The sequence below is a fragment of the Anoplopoma fimbria genome, chromosome 7 (assembly GCF_027596085.1).
Source record: "Anoplopoma fimbria isolate UVic2021 breed Golden Eagle Sablefish chromosome 7, Afim_UVic_2022, whole genome shotgun sequence".
NCBI classification, from domain to species: Eukaryota; Metazoa; Chordata; class Actinopteri; order Perciformes; family Anoplopomatidae; genus Anoplopoma; species Anoplopoma fimbria.
Genome location: NC_072455.1, coordinates 21,351,743 through 21,373,022, shown reverse-complemented (window position 1 = coordinate 21,373,022; position 21,280 = coordinate 21,351,743). Strand labels below are relative to the sequence as shown.

Here is a 21,280-nt window from a genome sequence, read left to right as displayed (position 1 = left end):
TTTGGTGTTGTGATGTTTGAGTACACAATATATTAATTCACTTACCTGTAAACAAAAATGAAGAAGAACGAATTGAGTACAGTTATGTTATCAATAAGTAATTTTATTATAAATACATGTTTTCAGCTTAAACGTCCCACAGTCTTTTACATTTAACAGCCCGTCTTTGAGTCGGACGCTGCAGAAAAAAAGTAAATTAGTGTAAGAAATAGCCCTTCACTAGACCTTGCGGCTGACTGTATAAAACTATTTATGAACGCTTCCCTTTGGGAACATATGAGAAAACAATTTATTATATTCTAATCTCTGTCACTGGTTGATTTTCTATGTGAAAATGATATTAATAGTAATAGTAATACCAATGCTGCTTCTATGGTCAGCAATTCTTTCAGTTTCAAAGCTTCTCGCTCGTCCACTAAAACAATTTAACCAGAATAATAATTTGCAACCTTCCAATAAAATCAAAAAGGTGTTACACGTGTGTAATTTCACACAAAATACTCGTCTTGATATATCAATTAAATAATTCTCTAATAATACGTACAGTTCTGTGATAGAAAAGAGGTGTTGATTTCTTCAGGAGTGCATTAAAAATGTCCTCTGAAGACTCAGTCAGCTAGAGTGAAATCTTGCCAACAAGCACCCGGGCGCCATCATTCATACATTCATTAACATGATCACCGGGTGATGATTGACAGGTCTGAGAGCTGCGTCCAGCTCAAGCCCAAATGTGTAGTCCAGCGAGGCCTTTGCTGCGGCGGAGGCGGCTGGTCACGATGAGTGCAGGTGCAGGGTGATGAAACCAAACATCTACTCCACCTTGTCCATCTCAGTCAGAACAGAGAAGCACACCTTCTGAATCAGCAGGCCGGATTTAGCTGAAAGAGACGGAGACGGGAGAAAAGGTTAAGTTCATCTTTTATTAGACTGAACTAATTTAATTGAAGTTGATATCATGGTGTTTGGTCCAAGCAAAGTACTTTGCAGCTGGTTTAGGAAATATCTGTACTCTACTCAACCTGACTGAGCTACTCTGAATACCCAGGATGCACTGCTGTTTTCGTAAGCAGACCCTTTCAGGTGTCTTCTTTTCAAGAAGTTAGAATAATCACCCTGTGTGCTGTTTGTAGTGACTTTTTCATAAGGATATCTTTTTAATTTTAGAGGGTCCGCGGAAGGAAATGGTTTAAATTAATACCCACCCAAAAAGTCTGAAGACTTTATCATAATTTTTTAAATCATGCTCTACTTATTGAAAGAAATCACCATTGAGGTTTTGTTTCTTAACTGAATATTGACATAGATTCAAAGAGAGATGAGACACACCTGTGAGCTGGGGGAAGGAGGAGATAACTAAAAACTTAATTGAATTTCTGCTCAATAAAGACAAATAATAACGAAAATAAAAGTAAACAGGGTGGAAGTTGATCCCAGAACCGGCTGGATTTCTTGGACTTCTGTGGGTAACAATGTGCTGCCGGAAGTGAGCGCTGATCTTGATCAACTATCTCTGAGACCTGCTCGGATGTGACTGTGGACTTCCTGTTCTTTGTTGGGCCTTCACAAGTTAAAATAAGTCTCTTCTCCTTCTCTCCTGCCTCAGGTTAATGTAATATATTGCGTTGTCCTGTACCCTGACATTATTGCCCCCACAAAACACCTGCTTTAAATATTTGGGACAAACCTACGTCACAACACCAATTCATTGTTTTAAAATCGAGGCCAAGAGGAGTGAACCTGGCCAGGTAATTTAAGTTCGAAACCCCTGCTTTACAAGTTGACAAAGTCATGTTGTAATGGTCAAAATCGATGAGAGAATCCAGCAGCTTCATCTCACCGATGAGGCTCCGTAGCCGCCGTGGCCTCTTGTTGGCCGGAGTGTAGATGCAGAGGAAGTAGACGGGCACTCCTGACAGGGCGATGCCGATGCCGATCAGTGAGTTGATGGTGTCACTGTAGAGCGGCACCACCACCAGGAAGACCGTGAGCAGGCAGAAAATGATGGGGAAGAAGAGACTGAGCTGAGGGAGGAAGAGACGACACAACGGTCAAACAATGTAAGCAAGAAAACATCAGGTTGCGAAACTGTAAACTTTGTGTTCGTAGCACCTTTTTCAAAATCTATCTCTGGTTCTGCTTCTTACCTTTAGTGGCCTCTTTCTGTCCGGCTGCTTCCAGCGCAGATACAGTTGCCCCAATATGGACAGACCAACAAAGAACCAGTAGCTGAAGCTGTAGTAGTTGATCAGCCTGAAGACGTCTTCTACACACAGGTATATCAGAGCCATGATGCCCTGCAGAGACATACAAGAACCATTATAAGCCAGACTGCAAAGTGTAGGGGAAGAATTTCTCAAACATGCAACAGTGGGATTTAAAAAAAAAAAAGTAATAGTAGGAGTAATGGCAGCTAAAGAAAGAATTAGAATACAGGAAAATTAAACTGACGTTGAAGAGCAGGGCGGGGACGGGAGTGTAGCGGTGGACGTGGATCATGCACAGGTAGTCCGGCAGGTGGCCCTCTCTGGAGCCCACGAAGAACAGCCTATTAGAGACACAGAAATGTGCAACAGACGGGTGATGAGGGATGGACACAAGTGGTGATAACACAGGGATGAATTAAAAAAAAAAAAATATATATATATATATATATATATTTACTCACCTGGAGGAAGCGAGGATGGAGGCGTTGAGTCCTCCGAAGCAGGACAGAGCCACAGCTAAGGGAATGGTCCAGTTCATGACACCGAACACCTGGTCTGCAAACGTCTGTAAAGAGAGGATTAAATGGTGTGAAGCTGCACTTGATGGATGAATCACCAAATTTAAGTCAGTTATTGATGATAATATGTGCACTTACCACAGCTACAGCATCACTGTCTAAGATTGCGTTCATGGGGAGGATGGTGTAGTACGCCACGTTGGTCAGAATGTAGATCACGGTGACGATGGGCATGGAGATAGCGATGGCCAGCGGCAGATTCCTGTAGTTCACACGAACAAACAGCAGAGGGAAGCAAAACAGATGAGATGCCAAAAAAGGCTTTAATCACGAAGTGTGTGCGATTCAGGCCTTGGGGGTCAAGAGCGGATCGACCCCGTGGGTGAGGGGAGGATGGGGATTGTGATAAATTGGGGGGTGTTTGTCACTTAATCTGCCTGGGAACTCCAGGGGAGAGGCTTGTGATCCAATCACATGTGTAGTCGGGCTTCGTTTGATCAATGCTTGGCTGTGGGAATCACACCAAGAGGCTCAAACTTACACTCAATATGGTTGTGATTGTTGAGTGTTGATCAAATCACACCACAACTGTTAACCTGTATCCTCCAGCTTTGAGGTTTATAATGCACCGGAAAGAAAGCATTTCCTCTGTTCAGGACCAAAGAGGATGTTTGCAGTTCAGCTCAGAGATTGCAGATAGAGTTTTTTTAATATTTAACATTGAATATAACAACTACATATTCACAAATCTAAAGAAAGATGTAATATCTATGTCCAGGGGAATGACATAATGAGAAAATTTAGGAAATGCCATTTACATGCCCATATGTAAATGGCAACTGTTGATTTGCTTTTGTAGTCATTTCTCCTCCTTCATACTGGACATTAAGATGCCCCATGCTAACATGCTTCCAATGGGAGTGATGGGAGACAGTTAAGAGAGAGGGAATTTCATCCTAAAAAGACATGCTCCCTGTATTTAAGCTAACTCACACCATCTCCAGCTTAAGTTTACAATGTGTGCTCCAACCTTTTCACCATTATTGACCAGATAATTAGATCCAAACTATAGATTGACATGTTTTTGCTTGTGTTATATGTCGGTTAATCATTCAAAGTGGTACAGCTGGTGCAGTATGAAACAGCACGTGTACTATTAAAGTGTATTTTCCGTACCTCTCTGGGTCCTTGATCTCCTCTGTGACAAAGTTGAGGGTGTCCCATCCCGAGTAGGAAAACAGAGCAGAGTACAGAGCCAGAGCGATGTGTCCCGGATCCTGAGACGAGCCTTCAAACAGGCCATCAAAGTTCTGTGTGTGACCTGGAAAACACAAACATAACCATTTAATTTTATTCTATAAAAGTCTACTATTTAGCATCCATTTTCTTAAATCTTTAACATATTGTGGGTGTTCTGGTTAGTGACCTTGTCCGATCTTCACCAGGCCGGTGATGATGACGGCGATGAGAGCGATGACTTTGGCGTAGGTGAAGAAGTCCTGGACCTTGGTGCCCCACTTGACATGGGCACAGTTCACAAAGGTCAGCAAACCTGAGGTAAGTGGAAGCAACCAAAGCACATGCATAAATATTTAAATATATATATTACTCACACACAGAAACAAAACCTCTAACAGAGTCAGTGGGTGACATTTGCTCTGTAAACTGGATGTGTGCCAGCATGTTTCTGTGGGAGAGTATGGCTGATTTAAGGAAACGTTGCTGCTGACTCAAGCAGACCGGCCTGTTGTTTTTCAGACGAGGAAACAGCTGAGTGCTGCACATACAACCACACACACACACACACACACACACACACACACACACACACACACACACACACACACACACACACACACACACACACACACACACACACACACACACAGACACACACACACGGGTACAGTCGTGGAAGTCGGACTCATTTTTAATAGCTTTAAAGGAGTGTTGTGAAACAGCCAATGATCTGACGACGTTGTACATTTCTGCTCAAGGTTCGGTGATTTGTGACCGTTTCCACTTACTAACTCACAGCCTGAGTGACTGATAGGAAAAGTGCTCTAAACCGTGACTTTTTCCTTATTGACCTCCTTCCCTTTGAGCAGCATTGACGATCTTGGGAAACATGTTTTCGTGCTTCTTTCTGTGACTTATCTCTCTTTGGCCTCTTATCAGCAAATGAGCCCTTCAAGTCCATAAACGTGGCACGTTTGCTCATTTTTACATGAAGAACCACCTTGACATTGAAGCATTTTTTCCTGTGTCAATCCTCCCCCTGACTCAACATGTCTTGAAGCACTAATAAAACAAACTGCAAACCAGCTGAGTGGTCGTATTTTATCTAGAAGTCTACAGCGTCAAAGCGCTCCGGCTCTCTAATCGCTCTACAGTGACCTCCATCAACCGTTTAAAGAAGAGACCAAATTAGGATTACATCACTGCCCTCTCCCCCACGTCGACCACCTTCATCCGCAGTGAATCATAACACTATCGTCTTCCACCACTTTGACAGGTAGAGGATCATAACAAGTCCGTTCCCAACAGGAGGCCCGGTCAAACACAACAGAGCACACAGCCGCGGACAGAGGCGACCGGTGATGAGCGATGGAGACGGAGACCTCGCCACACAGAAATAGAGGCGTGGTGTGTTGACAGTGAAAGGATAGAAGGGTGGGAGGTGTGAGATCGGGTTTAGGAGGCCGGCTGGTTCGGTAGTGGAGGTCAGATACGGTCCAGATGTGGAGTGAAATGGAAATCTTTAAAAACTCACTCAGTTGCTCGCTAACTGTGAACTCACGTTTTTGTAAAAGTTAAAAGGTTTCATTTCTGCCACACAACTGAGAATCCCGGATAACAAATCTGCTTTTCTGATATGTTGCAATGCATTATGGTCCTATGCAGTAACTAGGCTACATTGTGAGCAAGAGAGTCATGCCTGAGATCTGTTGAAACCCACTTCTACTAAGAAAAGAAAAGCTGCTGTTGATTAAAAGAAATTAAAAGTACTAAGTCAATGATCATCAGATAAGAAAGTCAAGAATTGTACTCACTTTTCCAAAGATATGAAGTAAACATCTGGATTTACCATTTGGAAATATGTGAGTCAAGATTATGTGATACTATTCAAGGGTTAAGTACATTTTTTGAGACAGTTAGTCAGAAATATTACACATTAAGTAAATAAAATTTGAGTTAAATTTTGTATTTTAATTAATATGAGATTGTAAATTATGATATAATAAATAAACATTTTTACTAAGTAATGTTAAAACTTTTGACTGTCTTATAATTTTTTAACAAGTGTTAACTTGTTGTGTCTTGTGAATGAGGCCTTGTAGTCTAAATAAAGGTTAAATAATATGTATATATTTAATTTTTTATCATGCATCACTTCTTTGTCTTGGCATAAATGGCATGCCGTACAAAGTGGACCAACTTCTGTAAAGCTAATGTTTATTTTCATGAAAAGTTCTGACTAGAACTTAATAAAAAAGGATGTCAAATTTAACTTTTAACAATAATAGTATGGCCAAAAGCTGATCCTAGTTTCCCTGTCTCGGTCTCCCAGAGAGTTAAATCCCGTTACTGACGGGTAGCGTGTTTAGTTCAGTGTCGAGGTCAGAGTCTCACTGCAGGACTTTACCTTTCCGCTATCAGCCTCTCCTCCTGAGTACTGCTTATCGGTGCATGGCACGTGTGTGTGTGTGTGTGTGTGTGTGTGTGTGTGTGTGTGTGTGTGTGTGTGTGTGTGTGTGTGTGTGTGTGTGTGTGTGTGTGTGTGTGTGTGTGTGTGTGTGTGTGTGTGTGTGTGTGTGTGTGTGTGTGTGTGTGTGTGTGTGTGTGTGTGTGTATATTTAAGTGTGTGTTCATGCATGAACGGGTGGGTGGACCAATGAGTAATATTTATTGCAAACTAGCACTGTATATATTTGTTTATCTTGAATATCAGGGCTTGTCTGTAAGATATAAACCTAAATAAGCTATTGTTCTGTCTTTGGCTTCTTGTCTCATTGCCGGTTGCCTGAGCGTTGGTATTTATCTCTTTGTGCTTGGTTGCCACGGTGAGCAGTTTTGTGGATTTCTTATTAGTTTGATTAATTCCGTTTGTCAGCTTTGCTCTTTCTCTGTTACATTGTGTCCTAGTTACCTTGGCAATCTGTGCTGGGTTTACCTCACCCTTTAAGAACCGTTTCTTACTGTTCCCATATCAACCACAAAAAAAGCGGTGACTCGGGTCGTCACGTGCGAGACATCACGCCGGGGTTTCTAAATCTGAGGTTGAGTAAAATGGCTTTTCCCCTTACTCTTCCTATTTGATGCACAAGTTTTAGGATTCGCTCAGTTCCTCTTTTCTCTTCCACGACCTGCTGACTGCAGCAGTGGTGTCACCATTTTTCACTTCTCTAGTCTATAAAGCTCACATGCTCTCTTATAGATCGGGAAGCTTACAGTGGCAGACATCGTCATTGTCTCTTTATGTACCTCAAACACTTACTCATCTTTATTTTTTCCTCACTCGCTCATTCACACACACACACACACACACACACACACACACACACACACACACACACACACACACACACACACACACCCCAGATGTGTACTTACATATGCAAGCGGCAGCCAGCATCCTGTTGGCCACGTATGGAGCTATGCAGGTGGGGAAGATGGGCTGCACCATGTAGTTGGAGAACGTGATGGCTATGACTGCCTGGCTGGTCGGCTCGATGATCAGCAGCGACGTCCACAGGCGAATGAAGGCCATGAAACCCCCGAAGGCCTCCAGGATGTAGGCGTAGGAGGCCCCTGACTTGGTGATGGTGGTCCCCAGCTCGGCGTAGCACAGGGCCCCGAACACGGAGAAGATCCCTCCGATGGTCCACACAACCAGAGAGAGGCCATAAGAGCCGCTGTGGATGAGGACGCCCTTGGGTGAGACGAAGATCCCCGAGCCGATCATGTTCCCTACGATGAGGCAGACCCCGTTCAGGAGGGAGATCTCCTTCTTCAGCTTCATGGACTCCTCTGAGCCCTTAGACTTCACAGATGGGGGGCCGCCATTGGTCTCCTCTTGTGTTGGGGCGGGGCTGTAGGAAGCCATTGTTCGTGTTTTGGTGTTTTTTTTTTTTTTTTGCTTAATTAGTAAAATGAGGAACTGTTTTCTGAGATTTCAGTCACAATAGAAGAGTTTTTTGCCTCGATATGAGACAGAAGACTTAAAATGTTCCCCCCCAGTTATCTGTGATCATCTCCTGCCATCTGTGAAGGAAACACAAAGGTCATATCAGTGATGCTGTTACCATGGAGACTGATTTGTCACAGCGTGGATACAGCGCATACTCGTGTTGTTTCAATCCTGTCCAAATCGAGTCAAACGAAAACATGCCGAGGGCGCTAATGTGTGAACAAACATACAAAAATAAAAAAACATCACATAATACCACACTGGTATGGACACTGCTGGATTTGAGGGCAGTTTTTGTGGATTTGAGAGCCATTAGGCCGCACAGCAAATGGCCTTTTAAGGTTGAGTGTATTGACAGAGAGAAGACAGAGGGGAGCAAACACGCCACATGCCTGAAAACACCGGCTCTTCATTAGTAACCACACTAGCTGAGGAAGAATTACTGCACAAACTATTTTGACTCCTAGTTGCCCACCTTTCCTCCGACAAACACACACACACACACATGCAGAGTTTGAGAGTGTCAGCACAGTGGCTGGTCACATGTTTTCCAAAGTTCATCATCCTCAGCATGTGTGGAGTTTGACGATGAGAGAGAGACACATGAAGGGCAGCATGCTCATTTACCTTTCTGCATGACTGGTTTCAATATGTTAATGTGCTCTAATGCACAAACAAAATTGAAAATGATCTGCCTTAAATTTTAATGATCTGTTAATGAAGTTTCAATGAGAAAAGGGAGGGCTGCATCAAGTCCAAGTTTGCAGTGATATTACATGAAGATTTTCAGGACAAATTGGCATCCTGGTGAATTTAAATGTTTTCATTTAAAAGACACATCCTTTTTTTGGCTGATTAAACGGTGAAAAGACGTCCAAGCATCCATATATTTGATTGAAAAGTGAAAGTTTAGATGTAACAAGTTGGTTTCCAAGACTTACTGTAAGTTATCCTACCTTCTAAAAGCAGTCTCTTTTCAACCAAGCATATCCAAGTTTATACCAAGGTGACCTTTCACCTTCAAATCACCAAATCAAGGCTTGTTAAAGCGGTTCTTGATGAGCAGAGCCAAACAGAGATTGATCAAACACACCAGAACATCGACACACAGGAATACCTCTAAAGAAAGACCTATGCAGTGTGTGTAGATGTAAAAAAAGAGAGATAGTAGGCAGAGGATGCTAGGTCAATAATTAAATAGGTCGAGATTTACTGTAGATTTAACCAGACAGAATGAGAATGAAAGACTAAATATGGAGATAAGTGACTAAAAAGTTCAGATACCTTGAGGCAGCAGCAGATCAGCGGCACGTGGGTTTCTCAAAGGAGTGACTGCAGAGGAGAAGGACAGTAGATTGAGTCTCCCTGCATGTGATCAAACGCGTGCCACAGACACTGAGAGGCGAGGCTCTTATAGAAAGAGAGTGCAAGGTCCAAAAGCTGCTGATAAGTAGTCCTTCATGAGTTACTCAAGGTTACATCCTGGATCAGTAAAAATCCTCTCAAGTGTGTAGTGACATGATTCAGCTCCCTCTTCTTTTCAGGGGTCACTTAAACTGATCATGAGGAGCTTTTAAATGATATCCGAAAGATAACATTGGGATATCAGGGGAACCACCTGGCTGCAGGATGTTTGTAACTTTTTACATCAGCTGTAAAAGGGTTACTTTTCTAACCTTTAAAATACTTGTATAGGCTAAATCTAAGAGCATCTTTAGTCACATTACTATTTTTACTTGATTGGATTTAATTGACAACAAGGCACATTACAGGGTGATACATGATAAAGAGGCTGGGTAGTAAACATGAGTGTATCTATCTCTATCAGTGCGCATATCAGGAATAGTCCTGTTGCAATGCAGTCAAGTAGCTGCTTCGTGGATGGACTCACCTTCTCCAGACGCGTTCAGTCTCCTCCTGGTTGTTGTCCGGCTCGATCCCAAATCATTTGTAAAGTCTAATTTCATTCACCTCTTCACGTCAGCTCGCACTGTCTTTGTTTTCTATCTTTATTGGAGTCAATAATAAGCTTCTTCAGTGCTGCTCAGCTGATGTACTTGTGGCTTTAATGTACTTCTGGTTTCTCTCGCTGTACCTCCGAGGAAACCAGTCATGGGAGGGAGGGGGAGCTTAATTGCCTCGCATTGTGTCTCCTTAGTGAGTTATTAGAATGAAAGGGTTTCTAATTAGATTATCATCATCATCATCATCATCGATAGAGGACCTGAACTATCACTGGTAGTCCTTTGATTAATGTTGGAATGAATATAACAGTGAGGAAATGCGTGTAGAGATATCATTATATCATAATGATGATGAAACACTGAGATGAGTACCATTTTAACACATATATACCTGTTACTGGCTACATTTATTAATGAATCTAGTTACAGGTGACTTTACAGATTCAGATTAATTACATTTTTTATCAACAAATAAAATTAAAGATTAAGCTACACAGCAGTTTATAAAGTATTTAAATTACTTGTGAAATGGGCATTTTACTTTTGGTACGTTTTATTGCTAATACTTTTTTACTGAATGCAGGTTTGTATTACACTGTGGTATTGTTTTTATTTTTATTTATTTTATTAGGATCTCTTTTAGTGCATTCTCCCAACATAAAACATCACTTTAATAGATGCAAACAGAAACAGACACTATTTATTCAAGTAAGACCCCTTAAACCCTACAACTAACCCAGAAATTGCACAGCACACAAAATAACATTAAAACAATTGATGCTCTGTAAACACCTTTATAAACTCTTTCATCATTAACTACATATTTCTATCATCTCAAATTAACTTAAGATAAGAACTATTCCTAGCCATTCTCATATTGGTGTCAGGTAGTTTATTCCTCATTTGACCAACTCATTTTGGCCTTGGCAAGAGTTTAGTAAGTATTGCTACTTTAACTTAGTAAATAGTAAATAATAAATAATCCATACTTCTACCACAAATGAGTATAAATGTATTAAATGAAAAAAGAAGAACATAATGATGTTCATTACTGCTTTGCAGGATAAAAATAGAAATTATGAAATAATCATGTAAAAATAAACAAAACATATTGAGTATGTGCTGTCAAATGATTTCACATGTTTGATGGATGACCAAACTAGGGGCCATAGCTCCCTCTTGTGGATTTAAAAAAAAAAATGATGAAGAACATAGAATCAAAGTGGAGTTCATTTTGACTTTGAAGGTCCTTTTTGAAATACATAATTAAGTTTAAAAAGTATATTAAGAAACTTTGTTCATCAATACAGTTTCCACATAGTGACGTGTTAATGACATTCCTGGAAGTTTGACCTTCACTTGCACATGGTGTAAAAGAATACATGGTTCATCCCACCTATACAATTTTGTGAATCATTAACAATAAAACAAAAAAGCTTTTAAAAGCACTCCTGAAACAAGATGTCAAATCTCAATGACACTTGCATTTATAAGCAGAAGGTTTTACAAACACTAAAATGGTTTAACACATTAATTGTAGTTGAACCTTGTTACAAGCATGTTTAAGTTTTTTAATGTACAGTATTTGTTATAAATGACCATATGAAGTTTTACTATAGTATCAACTATCTGTTTATACAGCAGCCTCCATTTGGAGGAAGAGGGGTTGACAAATACATTATTAAAAACACTAGTAATGCTCATTATTGCGTTAAGTGCTAGAAATGGGTGTCATATACACTTTCAGCACACCCTTTGTTTTCTGATTTTGCATTATAAACAAAAACTCCCTGACTGTGTGATTCTGTCACATTCTAGTTGAATGGCAGCTGTAATTACTAAATTCACCTTAATCAATTGCCAAAGTCTGAATAAACAACTTCTTTGTCTTGCAAATGGTGTTGATTATTCTTTTAATTGTAGACTAAATATGCATATTACATGACATTTAACACCCCAGAAACATTGTGTCCTTCCTACTGAAGATGATCGATGTCCACAGAGTTGATTAATGCGTATTGATTAGTGAAAAATCTGTTACACGTGATCAGCCTTCTCTTTCACACCTGTGGTATTTTGCATTCACCTCCACGCTCCTTTTTTATATCGAAAAATAATTAAATGACTTTCTCTTTTCTGTTTTTCTTCTTTTTGATTGAGACACGTCTCTTGTCCCCCACGAACGCATGTGGACAAACTTCTCACACATGGCTCCTTTCACTCCTTTTGTCCCCCTCTTTGCCCTGAGCATTCTTTTCCTTGGTTACCGGTTGTCATGGTTTCAGAAGCCCCTGTAGGCTAAAAACTGGAGGGATTAAAGGCAGCCATTTTGGGGACAGCTGGGCCAGGTTGGTCCCTGTTGCCCCCTGTCCCGCTCCCAGTCACTTTTTTGGGGGGGGAAGAGGGGTGGCATTGTGTGAGGATTAGAGCTTCCTGTGTGTCAGCTCATTACACGGGGTGGGAGGAGGGGGGTGAGTACAGGGGTGAGGGGGTGAGCAGAAAGAGTGAGGGAGAGAAATGAAAGAGAAAATGAAAGCGAGTGCGTATAAAAGAGCGTATGACACACAGAGAGGGGAGGGAAAGGCAGGGGGAGGCCTCTACAGCTGCACCCTCAATCACACTCATACAGGCTCTGATTATCCTTTTCACACATACACACACACACACACACAATATAGTGGGGAACTGAAACATATTAAAAGGCATTGAGGGCAAAAAAAAAGGCAGAATTAGGAGACAGCTAGTCCAGCGCCCCAGACAAAGAACCCACCGATCCAGACACACCAAGAGCTGGAACAAACAAGCCAACTGACCAACAGCGTACATGCAGGCACACAGTGAACAAGAGTCATGCAAACAGAATACTTAAACAGATAAATTAATTCACAAAGACGCAGGCTTAAACTGAACCCAGGCAAAATAACAAAAAACCACAGACGAGCAACAAACTTCTCCTCTTCACATCGCCATTGTTTTATTTGTCTTTTGTACATCACATGGGAGGCATGGGAACATATTTTGTCATGGCTACAAAAAAAGGGTTTACAAAGCATACAAATACTAAACCGGGCAAAGCAGGAATGCAGTGAGTGCAGACAATTTCTGCAGGAACAGAAAACTCTCAAGTGCTTTGAGAGAGGGAAGCAGGGGGGGGAGAAAAGATAAAGGAGGGGGAAATAAAATGGACAGGGCTCATCCTTGTTGTCGGTTTGACCCTCCAGATAGCATCGACAACAAGAAAAAACATTTACAATCATCAGTATGAATAAGGTAATTTGCTGCTGGCAAATCTTACATCTATAAGTACCAGGACTGTTCACAAAAGTAGTAACACAATCATCGCCATCATTATTATCATCGTGGTTATCATCACTGCTAACATGTTTAAGAAGATGTTTCGGCAGCACAGGACACAGTGCAACTCGCAGTGCAACTCACAGTGCAACTCAGCACATCAGAACATGCTTTTAGCAGCATGGCATTAAAAAAGAAAGAAGAAAGTAACAATAAAAAAGGCATTAAATGTAACCGCAGCTCATATTAACGAACATTAGCCATTACCAATTCTTGGCCTGTTTTGGTATGTAGTTAATCTTGTAAAATGCTGGACCGTCCCTCTTATCGAAATCGGCTTATACAGTATGTACTGAAATAGGTGTCAGCAACAATAGCAAAGCTCAAACAATTAATTCTCATTGTGACAATTCTGTGAAGTGTGTAAGATAAGGCCTCACTGTGGTCTTTGAAATACAAAAATACATAGCTAAAGTACTACATTCACAAATCTCTTGCAATGTGACTACAATACAAACTAGATCTATCTACCTAATAGAAAAGGTAAACATGAATTAGAATCAATAACTCTAGAAAAAGATTCTCATTCTATTAAAAAAAAAAAAAATACATTCCCTTGTCAGGACCCTTTTTTAAAGACTGACTGCAGCCACTTAACGAAACTAACTCTACATAGTAGTGTCCATAGGCTCGCTCGCCACACTAGAAGCCACACTGATTGGTAGAGGATCTGTGCTTTCATCTTTCTTGGGGGATTTAGCCAATCCCTGCTCTTCTTCCTGCTGAACCTGATTCTTATTGGTTGAATTCGAGCTGCCATCCTCCACAATGTCCGTTTCATTGGTTTGAGCCTTGGTGGGGGTATTGTTCAACGCTTCAGGGTGAGTTTTCATGTGGCCCTGTTGATGAGAGACACAAAACATGAGCAATTTATTCACATGTCCAGAAGGATTAAATCTTAACTTGACATAAAAAAATGTATTTCCACTTTAAGGATTCATATGATAACCTAAAAATCCTCAATATCTTCAACCCTTACCTTAAGTCCGCTACGGCTGGCGTATGCCTTTCCACATTGCGAGCAGCTGTAGGGTTTGTCAGAGCGAGGAGGCTGGGTTGGTGCTGGAACAGAAGGCTCTGGGTCTTCTGAAGGCTTTTCTTGTACGCCATCACCCTCCTCCATTGGAGCATCCTTCTCTGGCTCTGGATCCAAAACTGATGAAGGCTCTCTGGGTGTGGTAGTCTCACTCTTGCCGTTGTTTTGGGCATCATCTTTCTCTTGTGCCTCCTGTGGTACACTGTCACAGGCCTCTTCTGCTTCGGGGATAGCTTTGGGGCTGGCAGGGGGGGTGAGTGCAGGTGAAGCATTTGCAGCTGGGGGTTTAGGGTTAGAATCGGGACTTGTGGTAGGTTTGTCTGTAGAGCAGGTTTCATCATTATTAACCCCTGTATGCAGCGTGTCATTTTCTACTCCAGGCTTTGAAACACAGAGGGATAGAGGGGTGTCATCTGCCTCTGCGTCTCCATTCACTACAGCTGAATGAGAGCTAGCTTCGGGTGCTTTTAAAGGGCTGGTGGTGCCCGGGTCAGCACGGGTCTCCTCCTCAGAGACCATGGAGCTGTTCTTGGGGCTACCATCAGCTAGGGTGTTGTTTCTCAGACGCAGGGGGTCCTCAGCTCCCACTGAGGGGGGATTACGGGTCAGGGGTGGGCTAACACTCGGTGTTGAGCCCTCTGTTTCCTCTATTTTTACAGAAGTGGCATCAGCGGCTGTGGATTTCTTAGAAGTGGACCCTGAGTTTAGAGCATCAACTGAAGACTTGGAGCTTGTTGTTAAGGCCAGAGGAAGAAGTTGTTGGGCTTTAGATGGGGAGTTATTTGCACGCTCATTAAAGGCAGCATTCTCTGTTTCGTCTTCGGGTGGCATATCTTCGTCAGGAGGTATTTGCCCTCCCAGGTGCAATCGGATATGGTGCTGAAGAACCAAGGCATTGGTGAACTTGCGTGGGCACAACGGGCAGGAGTTCAAGGCACGGGAGTTGGCCGGTCTTGCACGGTGAGTCGCCAGGTGGGCTCTGAGGCTTCCCTTTGTGGAGAAGGAACGACCACACAACTTACAAGGGAACGGGCGCTCTCCCAGATGTGTGGCTTGGTGCAAACGCAGCGCTCTGGGGCAGCTAAGGACACGCAGACACACTCCACACTGATTAGCAGCCTGGGCGGTAGGCAGAGAAAGGGTAGTCATGGTAGTTGTAGTGCCAGAACCTGAGATTCCCTGGCTGGTCATCAGTCCAGCAGCATTGGTACTCGGGCTCAGGCCGAGAGCAGCCAACATTTCCCTGCGATAGGCACTGGAAGTGGTGGACAGGTCATGGCCGTGTGTGTCGCCGTATGCATCAGCAATGGTTTGTGAGGAGGTGAAGGAAGAGGAGGCCCCTCCCTTTTCAAGCTTCTGTACCAGACGCTGCAACTTGGAGGTGTCTGAAGTCTTGGTAGAGGTGTTGGGAGAGGATGAAGAGGGGGAGGAGGTTGATGGTTTAGGGAAAGGTGGGAACGGGAAGGGGAGCTGATGTGGCGAAGTGAGGTGTGAGGCGGATGGGTGGCTTGGGGGCCGGAGAAGCGCAAGGTGGTGAGGGGAGGTACCGTCAGGGAAGAGAATCTTAGGGAGGTGGGCCAGTTGGGAATATGGGGAGGTTGTAAGGATGGCAGAGTGAGGAGGTGTGTTTTCATCAAATCGCTGCTGCTTTGCTCCTTTGAACTGGCTGCCCATGGAGGAGGAAGACGAAGAGGAAGAAGGCAGTCCAGTGCTGGATGTGTTGGCAGCAGCTGCAGCCGAGGCTCTGTTCAGCTGAAGCAGTGAATGGGCTGTGGATAACAATGCCATGTCCACTGACGGCGGCAGAGGTAGAGAGGAAGGCGAGGGCCGGGCAGATGCACCAGACAGGAATCCTAAAGCCATGTTCTCCGTCATCCCAGGAATGCTTCCTTTCACTCCATTAAACGACTCGTCATCATCAGCTCGCCGTTTTCTTCTCCTCTGGGTAGGAGCAGGAACAGGTGCTTGGTCTGATAGTGCTGGGGGCAGCAGCGAGAGGGACAGCTCTGGGTTCTGCTCTCTGTGTCGCAAGAAATGGGCTTTGAGGTTCCCCCTGGTTGTAAAACGGCTCAAGCAGACTGGACACTGGTAGGGCCTTTCACCTGTATGCGACCTCAGATGGATCTGGAGTGACGAATCGCTGCTTAACACCTTCCCACAAAAACGGCACACATGATGATGGCGTCCTGCTGAGGAGGCAGAGCCCAGAGAGGAGCTGGGCTGAAGATCCTGGGAGTGGCTGGTGGTAGGAATGGGAGGAGTCTGGAAACTGATACCATTGCTATGACCAAATGAGGAGGTGTTGGATGATTTCTCGTGGAGGTAGCGTGGCGGTAAACCCAGTGACAAGGACAGAGGGTGCAGGGAGGCAACAGAGGAGCTGAGAGTGGATGACATAGATGAGGAAGATAATGAGGTAGAGGAGGATAGAGCTCTGCTGCCATTGACATGTGAAGCACCTGATTTTGAGATAGAGGGCTGGGCAAAGAGGGAAGATGGAAGGCCAGATAAAAGCGATGAGGCTGTGGTGACTGGCGTGGCAGTGGAGGGGTGTGTTGGTGAGGAAGATAATGCTCCTGTAGACTTCCGGTCTCTGTCCACACCACTGGCCTGTGTGTTATTATCTTGACCAAAGACTGCGCCTCCGAGCCTCAGAACATGCCTACAGATCTCCTCTGTTATCTGCATCTGGTGGATTTGCCTCTGCTGTAAAACCCTCAGCTCCTCTAGTAGTATTGCCAGGGTTGGCGACACCTGGATCTGTCCCTGCTGCCCCGGAGAGCCGGAGGGCTGCTGATGACCTGGGCTGGAGCTTCCTCGGTGCGGCTGCACCCACTGAGAAGACGAGGAGGATGAAGAGGAGGAGGTAGTGGTGGTGGCTGAGCTGCCCATTGGTGGGGAGGTCATGGTGGAGTGTGAGTTTCCTTGGTGGGACAGGCTGTGGGAACCTGAGGTTTGACCCAGGGGAGGAGGTGAGTGAGTCTGGGATGACAGTGAGGGGTGAGGAAAGTCTGGGGAGAGGGAAGAGTGGGTGTTTGGGAGGGAAGTGGTGAAGGGGGCAATGTGGCTGGGCCAGTGGGGAGGAGGCGAGCTCTCGCTGGGCAAGGAGGGCGCGTGGAGCCCACCAGGGGATGGGCGAGGGGCCAGAGGCGGCTGGCAGTCTTGGAGAGAGGTGGGGGAAGAGGAGGAGGAACCCGACGAAGTCACTTCTGAGCCAAGAGATGTGGATGGTGACTTCATGCCCAGGTGATCATCTGAGGATTGACAAAAAAGGAGATTTAAAAAAAAAAAAAAAAGACTTGGATGTAGTTTGTTTCTTTGCAGGGGACGTACTATGCAACACCCGGTCTCCAATATCAGCACAGACATCCAGGTATGTAAATTCATTAAAACGCTCTACTTAATTTACAGTCTGTTTATTTCATTGAGTCCCACTATTGTTTACAAGTTTAGTGTGCATACCAAAAGATCCTGTTACGACTTCAAAAGAAATGCCTGCTAGGAAATGGCCTTGAACAAGCAAATAAACAAGTGGAAGAAACTCTGCAGTCTATGAGTCTTTGTAATGTCTTGTCTCAATCTGTGCTCTCCGGAGCAAAACTCCTCAAACATCTTGCACACACACAAAAAAGCTTACAGACCACCTTGCTGCTATGGCAACACATTTTAGAGGACAATAGGCATCACCAAGACAACCCATAACCCCTCTTAACCCACCCCCTCCCTACTGCAGTTACGTCTTTCATCTCCCTATTCACCCTTCCCCCCTTACGTCACAGTGGAGGTCAAGGGTCAGGCCACGCTAAGGGTTCTGGGCACTGTCCAGACACTCTGATTGGTCAACTAATCTGACCTCTGCCGCTCGGGGGTCAAATTCTTTCAGAATCTTGAGCACAGAGTGAGAAAGAGTAAAAGAAAAAGAAGGGGGGAGGGTAACAACAATGGAGAGACAAACTAACTATTCCCTCCTGGAGTGATATAGTGATGGAATGAAAGACTGTACCTCAGTAAAATTCCTTCACTGTGTGACTTCATCACAAAGCTGAAGGAAACACAACAATAACTCCTAGGCTAAACTTTCTTTTGTGGAAGTTTACCTGCAAAGACTCTCAGGTATATGCACTTGAAGATAAGACCTATTGCAACACAGTGGAACAAGTGCGAGAGCAATCTCTCTATCCCCTCTGAATCTTTTTTTCTCATCCATCTGAGCCCCCCCCCCCCAACTGTGTAGGAGTATACAGTCAATAGGGCTGAGGGGGTGAGAAAAGAGGGAGAAAGAAGGGGGTGGGAAGTATTGAGAAGGTGGAAAATGGGGGAAGAGGGGTGCATAAGAGAGAAAGGCATGGACGAAGAGCAGAGAGAATAGAAGGGTGGAAGATTAATCTTAACCAAAAACACTGCCTCCCCTTCCCCCCACCCATGCACCTTATTGTTAGCAAATAAGAGAGTGCTCTATACTAATCAAAGACCTCCAGCAGTCAGCGCCGAGCAGCCTGTTGGTTTCCTAGAGGACGAACAGCACATGAAAATGGCCACAGATGTATGTTAGTTAATCCTACTCTATTCATTTCACGGGGACACGTTTATTGGCCCCGACCAAAGTGCCCAAGGCCTCCATTTAGTGGGGCCCATTACAGTGAATGGCTGAGCAGGAGGGGTTTCTTTAGTTGACAAACTCAGATCTTCAACTTTTTTTTTGTTTGTTTTAAGTCTGTTAAATCAGGTGCGTTTGTTGGAATGTGGCCATGCATAAAACAAACGCGTGAAAATGGCCTTAATCGACAGAGGAAACCACACAATAAATACCGCAAACAAACAAATTACTTCTAGAAACCCCAAACTTTTGCTTTTGTTTGGCTCTCTGACTATTTCTTTCAGTCTCAGCGAGTGAATGCAGCATGCACTGTTGTGATGATCAGCAGTAAGTTGCAGGATGGTTGCATTCTTTCAAGAAACTCAACACAAAAACGCAGAGATGTGTACTCACCGTGAGAGAGCAGCCTTGGGCCCCCTGGATCCGCGTTAACTAGATGCTGGGGTCGCTTCTGCTTCCGGCGTGACATGATTCACTGCTCAGGCAGAGAGGAGGGCATCGGTCGGTTGAATGGCAGAAGGCACGTTTTTTTGCGCACTTGTGAGCGCTCCTTAAACCATCCGAGCATCTACAGCTCAAAAGACGCGCACATCATGAAAGCCCAGGATGAGAAAAAAAAAGTAAATGAATGTGTGAAATCACTTGTAAATGTAAAAAATAACTTATTTTAAGGAAGAAAGTTTATATATATATATATAAAAAAAAAATAGCACATAGGTGTTGGGAAATCCGCAGGTCTGCACCGTGTCATGTGGAGCTGCTGTGAATGGCTGTTTTCTAAAGTCTCCTCTCCCCAAAAACTTGTCCAATTTGCGCTCCTCCTCTACCACTGCTGCCCATGCACATACACACACACACATACAGGGATCACACACACACACACACACACACACACACACACACACACACACACACACACACAGAACCACTCCTTGTTCTTCAATGATATTTGCATTTCAATGGCGTGTAACACACAGCCTCCCTGGCTCTCTCTTTCTCTCCAGCTTTATTTTTCTTTACACACTCACGCAGCAGCAGCTATAAACTTTCAATAAAACATGACAATTAGATGTCAAAGCCGTCGGATTGCTTAAAAACAAATTGAAACGGGCGTTGGGATCGGCTATGTTGCTGAGGTTGGGCTTAAAGATAGGAAACTATAATCATGGGTCGAATTAAGATGCAACAATGTGTCTAAAATAAGTTAACAGGTGACCCATCCATCAGGTGACATCTGTTCAGGAAGGTGTCTTACTTATTCTCAGCAAGGTGGATAAATACTGAAATCATAGCCATAATAATTGACTTGCAAAGTCAAAAATCCGTCTTCCCAGTGGTGAGAAATGAATGGGATATTTCTCCCCTTTGCTTTGCATAGGGCCAATTATAAATAACAGTGCAGTGAGTTGTGGGCAAGTGGGGCCACACAGCCATTCCACATGCATGTATTTTGTGTGTTATCACCAAGCCTATAATACCCCCTCCCATCAACTCCCCCTCCTCCCAAAAAAAGCATCTTACACTGGAGCTCTATTTAAAAGGCAGAGAATAGATGGGAATCTTTGACAATGGCGTGCTGGACACAGTTGAGTGAGCATCTCCCCTCTCTCACTATGAACCCCCGGATCCACTGCTGCACAGCACAATGCCCTCTTTCACCCCCCTCACTCCTGTACCACGTGGAGAAATGGATAAAAGAGAGAGAGAGAGAGAGAGAGAGAGAGAGAGAGAGAGAGAGAGAGAGAGAGAGAGAGAGAGAGAGACAGACAGAGAGAGAGAGAGAGAGACAGAGAGAGAGAGAGAGAGAGAGAGAGAGAGAGAGAGAGAGAGAGAGAGAGAGAGAGAGAGAGAGGAGGAGGGGAGACCATATTTAGGTAGGTGTCTCACACTTTTTCTGTGGCCTAATTAATCTGTGAATTCTTTTTTTTCTTCTTAAAATCAGATTTTTTTTAAAATCAAAAACATCCCCAGAAAGTCTGTATTCTATGTTTTCCCCAAAGACCAATTATTGTAATCAGTTATGATTAATTACATATTTAATACTTCCTCCTCAGGATTTTTCGTGTTTATCAGGATCCACGTTTTAAACACTTTCAATGTTTGTGGACAACATTTACAACAAACATTTTACAACAAGACAAAAACATTTTAAAACATTTTAAAACATTTTAGAAGTGTTTAGGTAGGTGTCTCACATTATACATATATCCACTCAGAGGCTGTGTAAGAAAATAGGGCATTCTTTGAATTAAGGGGAAATAACTGTCATGTTTATTTAGAGTTACACTTCATTTAGCTAATAAACAGACATTGGTGATGTTAAGTCAAAGTACAGGTTGCCTTTAGTAGTAATACAAGTGGAAGACATATTCAGATAATTTACTTAAGCAGCAATAAAAAATAAAAAAAATACTAA

The 21,280-nt window shown here is 43.5% G+C and overlaps 2 protein-coding genes across 2 annotated transcripts; both read right to left on the bottom strand.

The window, feature by feature from the left end:
- Positions 1-82: 82 nt before the first annotated feature.
- slc7a7 (solute carrier family 7 member 7) lies at positions 83-9,969 on the bottom strand. The gene is made up of 11 exons (XM_054601236.1): positions 9,805-9,969; positions 9,198-9,245; positions 7,337-7,987; positions 4,149-4,274; positions 3,899-4,043; positions 2,861-2,984; positions 2,666-2,769; positions 2,449-2,545; positions 2,145-2,294; positions 1,838-2,021; positions 83-878 (listed from the first exon to the last, which is right to left on the bottom strand). The coding sequence occupies exons 3-11, from the start codon at positions 7,827-7,829 to the stop codon at positions 811-813; spliced, it is 1,491 nt and encodes a 496-aa protein (XP_054457211.1). The 5' UTR covers positions 7,830-7,987; positions 9,198-9,245; positions 9,805-9,969; the 3' UTR covers positions 83-810.
- Positions 9,970-13,839: 3,870 nt separating this feature from the next.
- Positions 13,840-19,373, bottom strand: si:ch211-212k18.5 (sal-like protein 4). The gene is made up of 3 exons (XM_054601104.1): positions 19,258-19,373; positions 14,211-17,521; positions 13,840-14,070 (listed from the first exon to the last, which is right to left on the bottom strand). Exons 1-3 carry the CDS (start codon positions 19,331-19,333, stop codon positions 13,840-13,842), a joined length of 3,618 nt encoding a protein of 1,205 aa, XP_054457079.1. The 5' UTR covers positions 19,334-19,373.
- Positions 19,374-21,280: the final 1,907 nt, after the last annotated feature.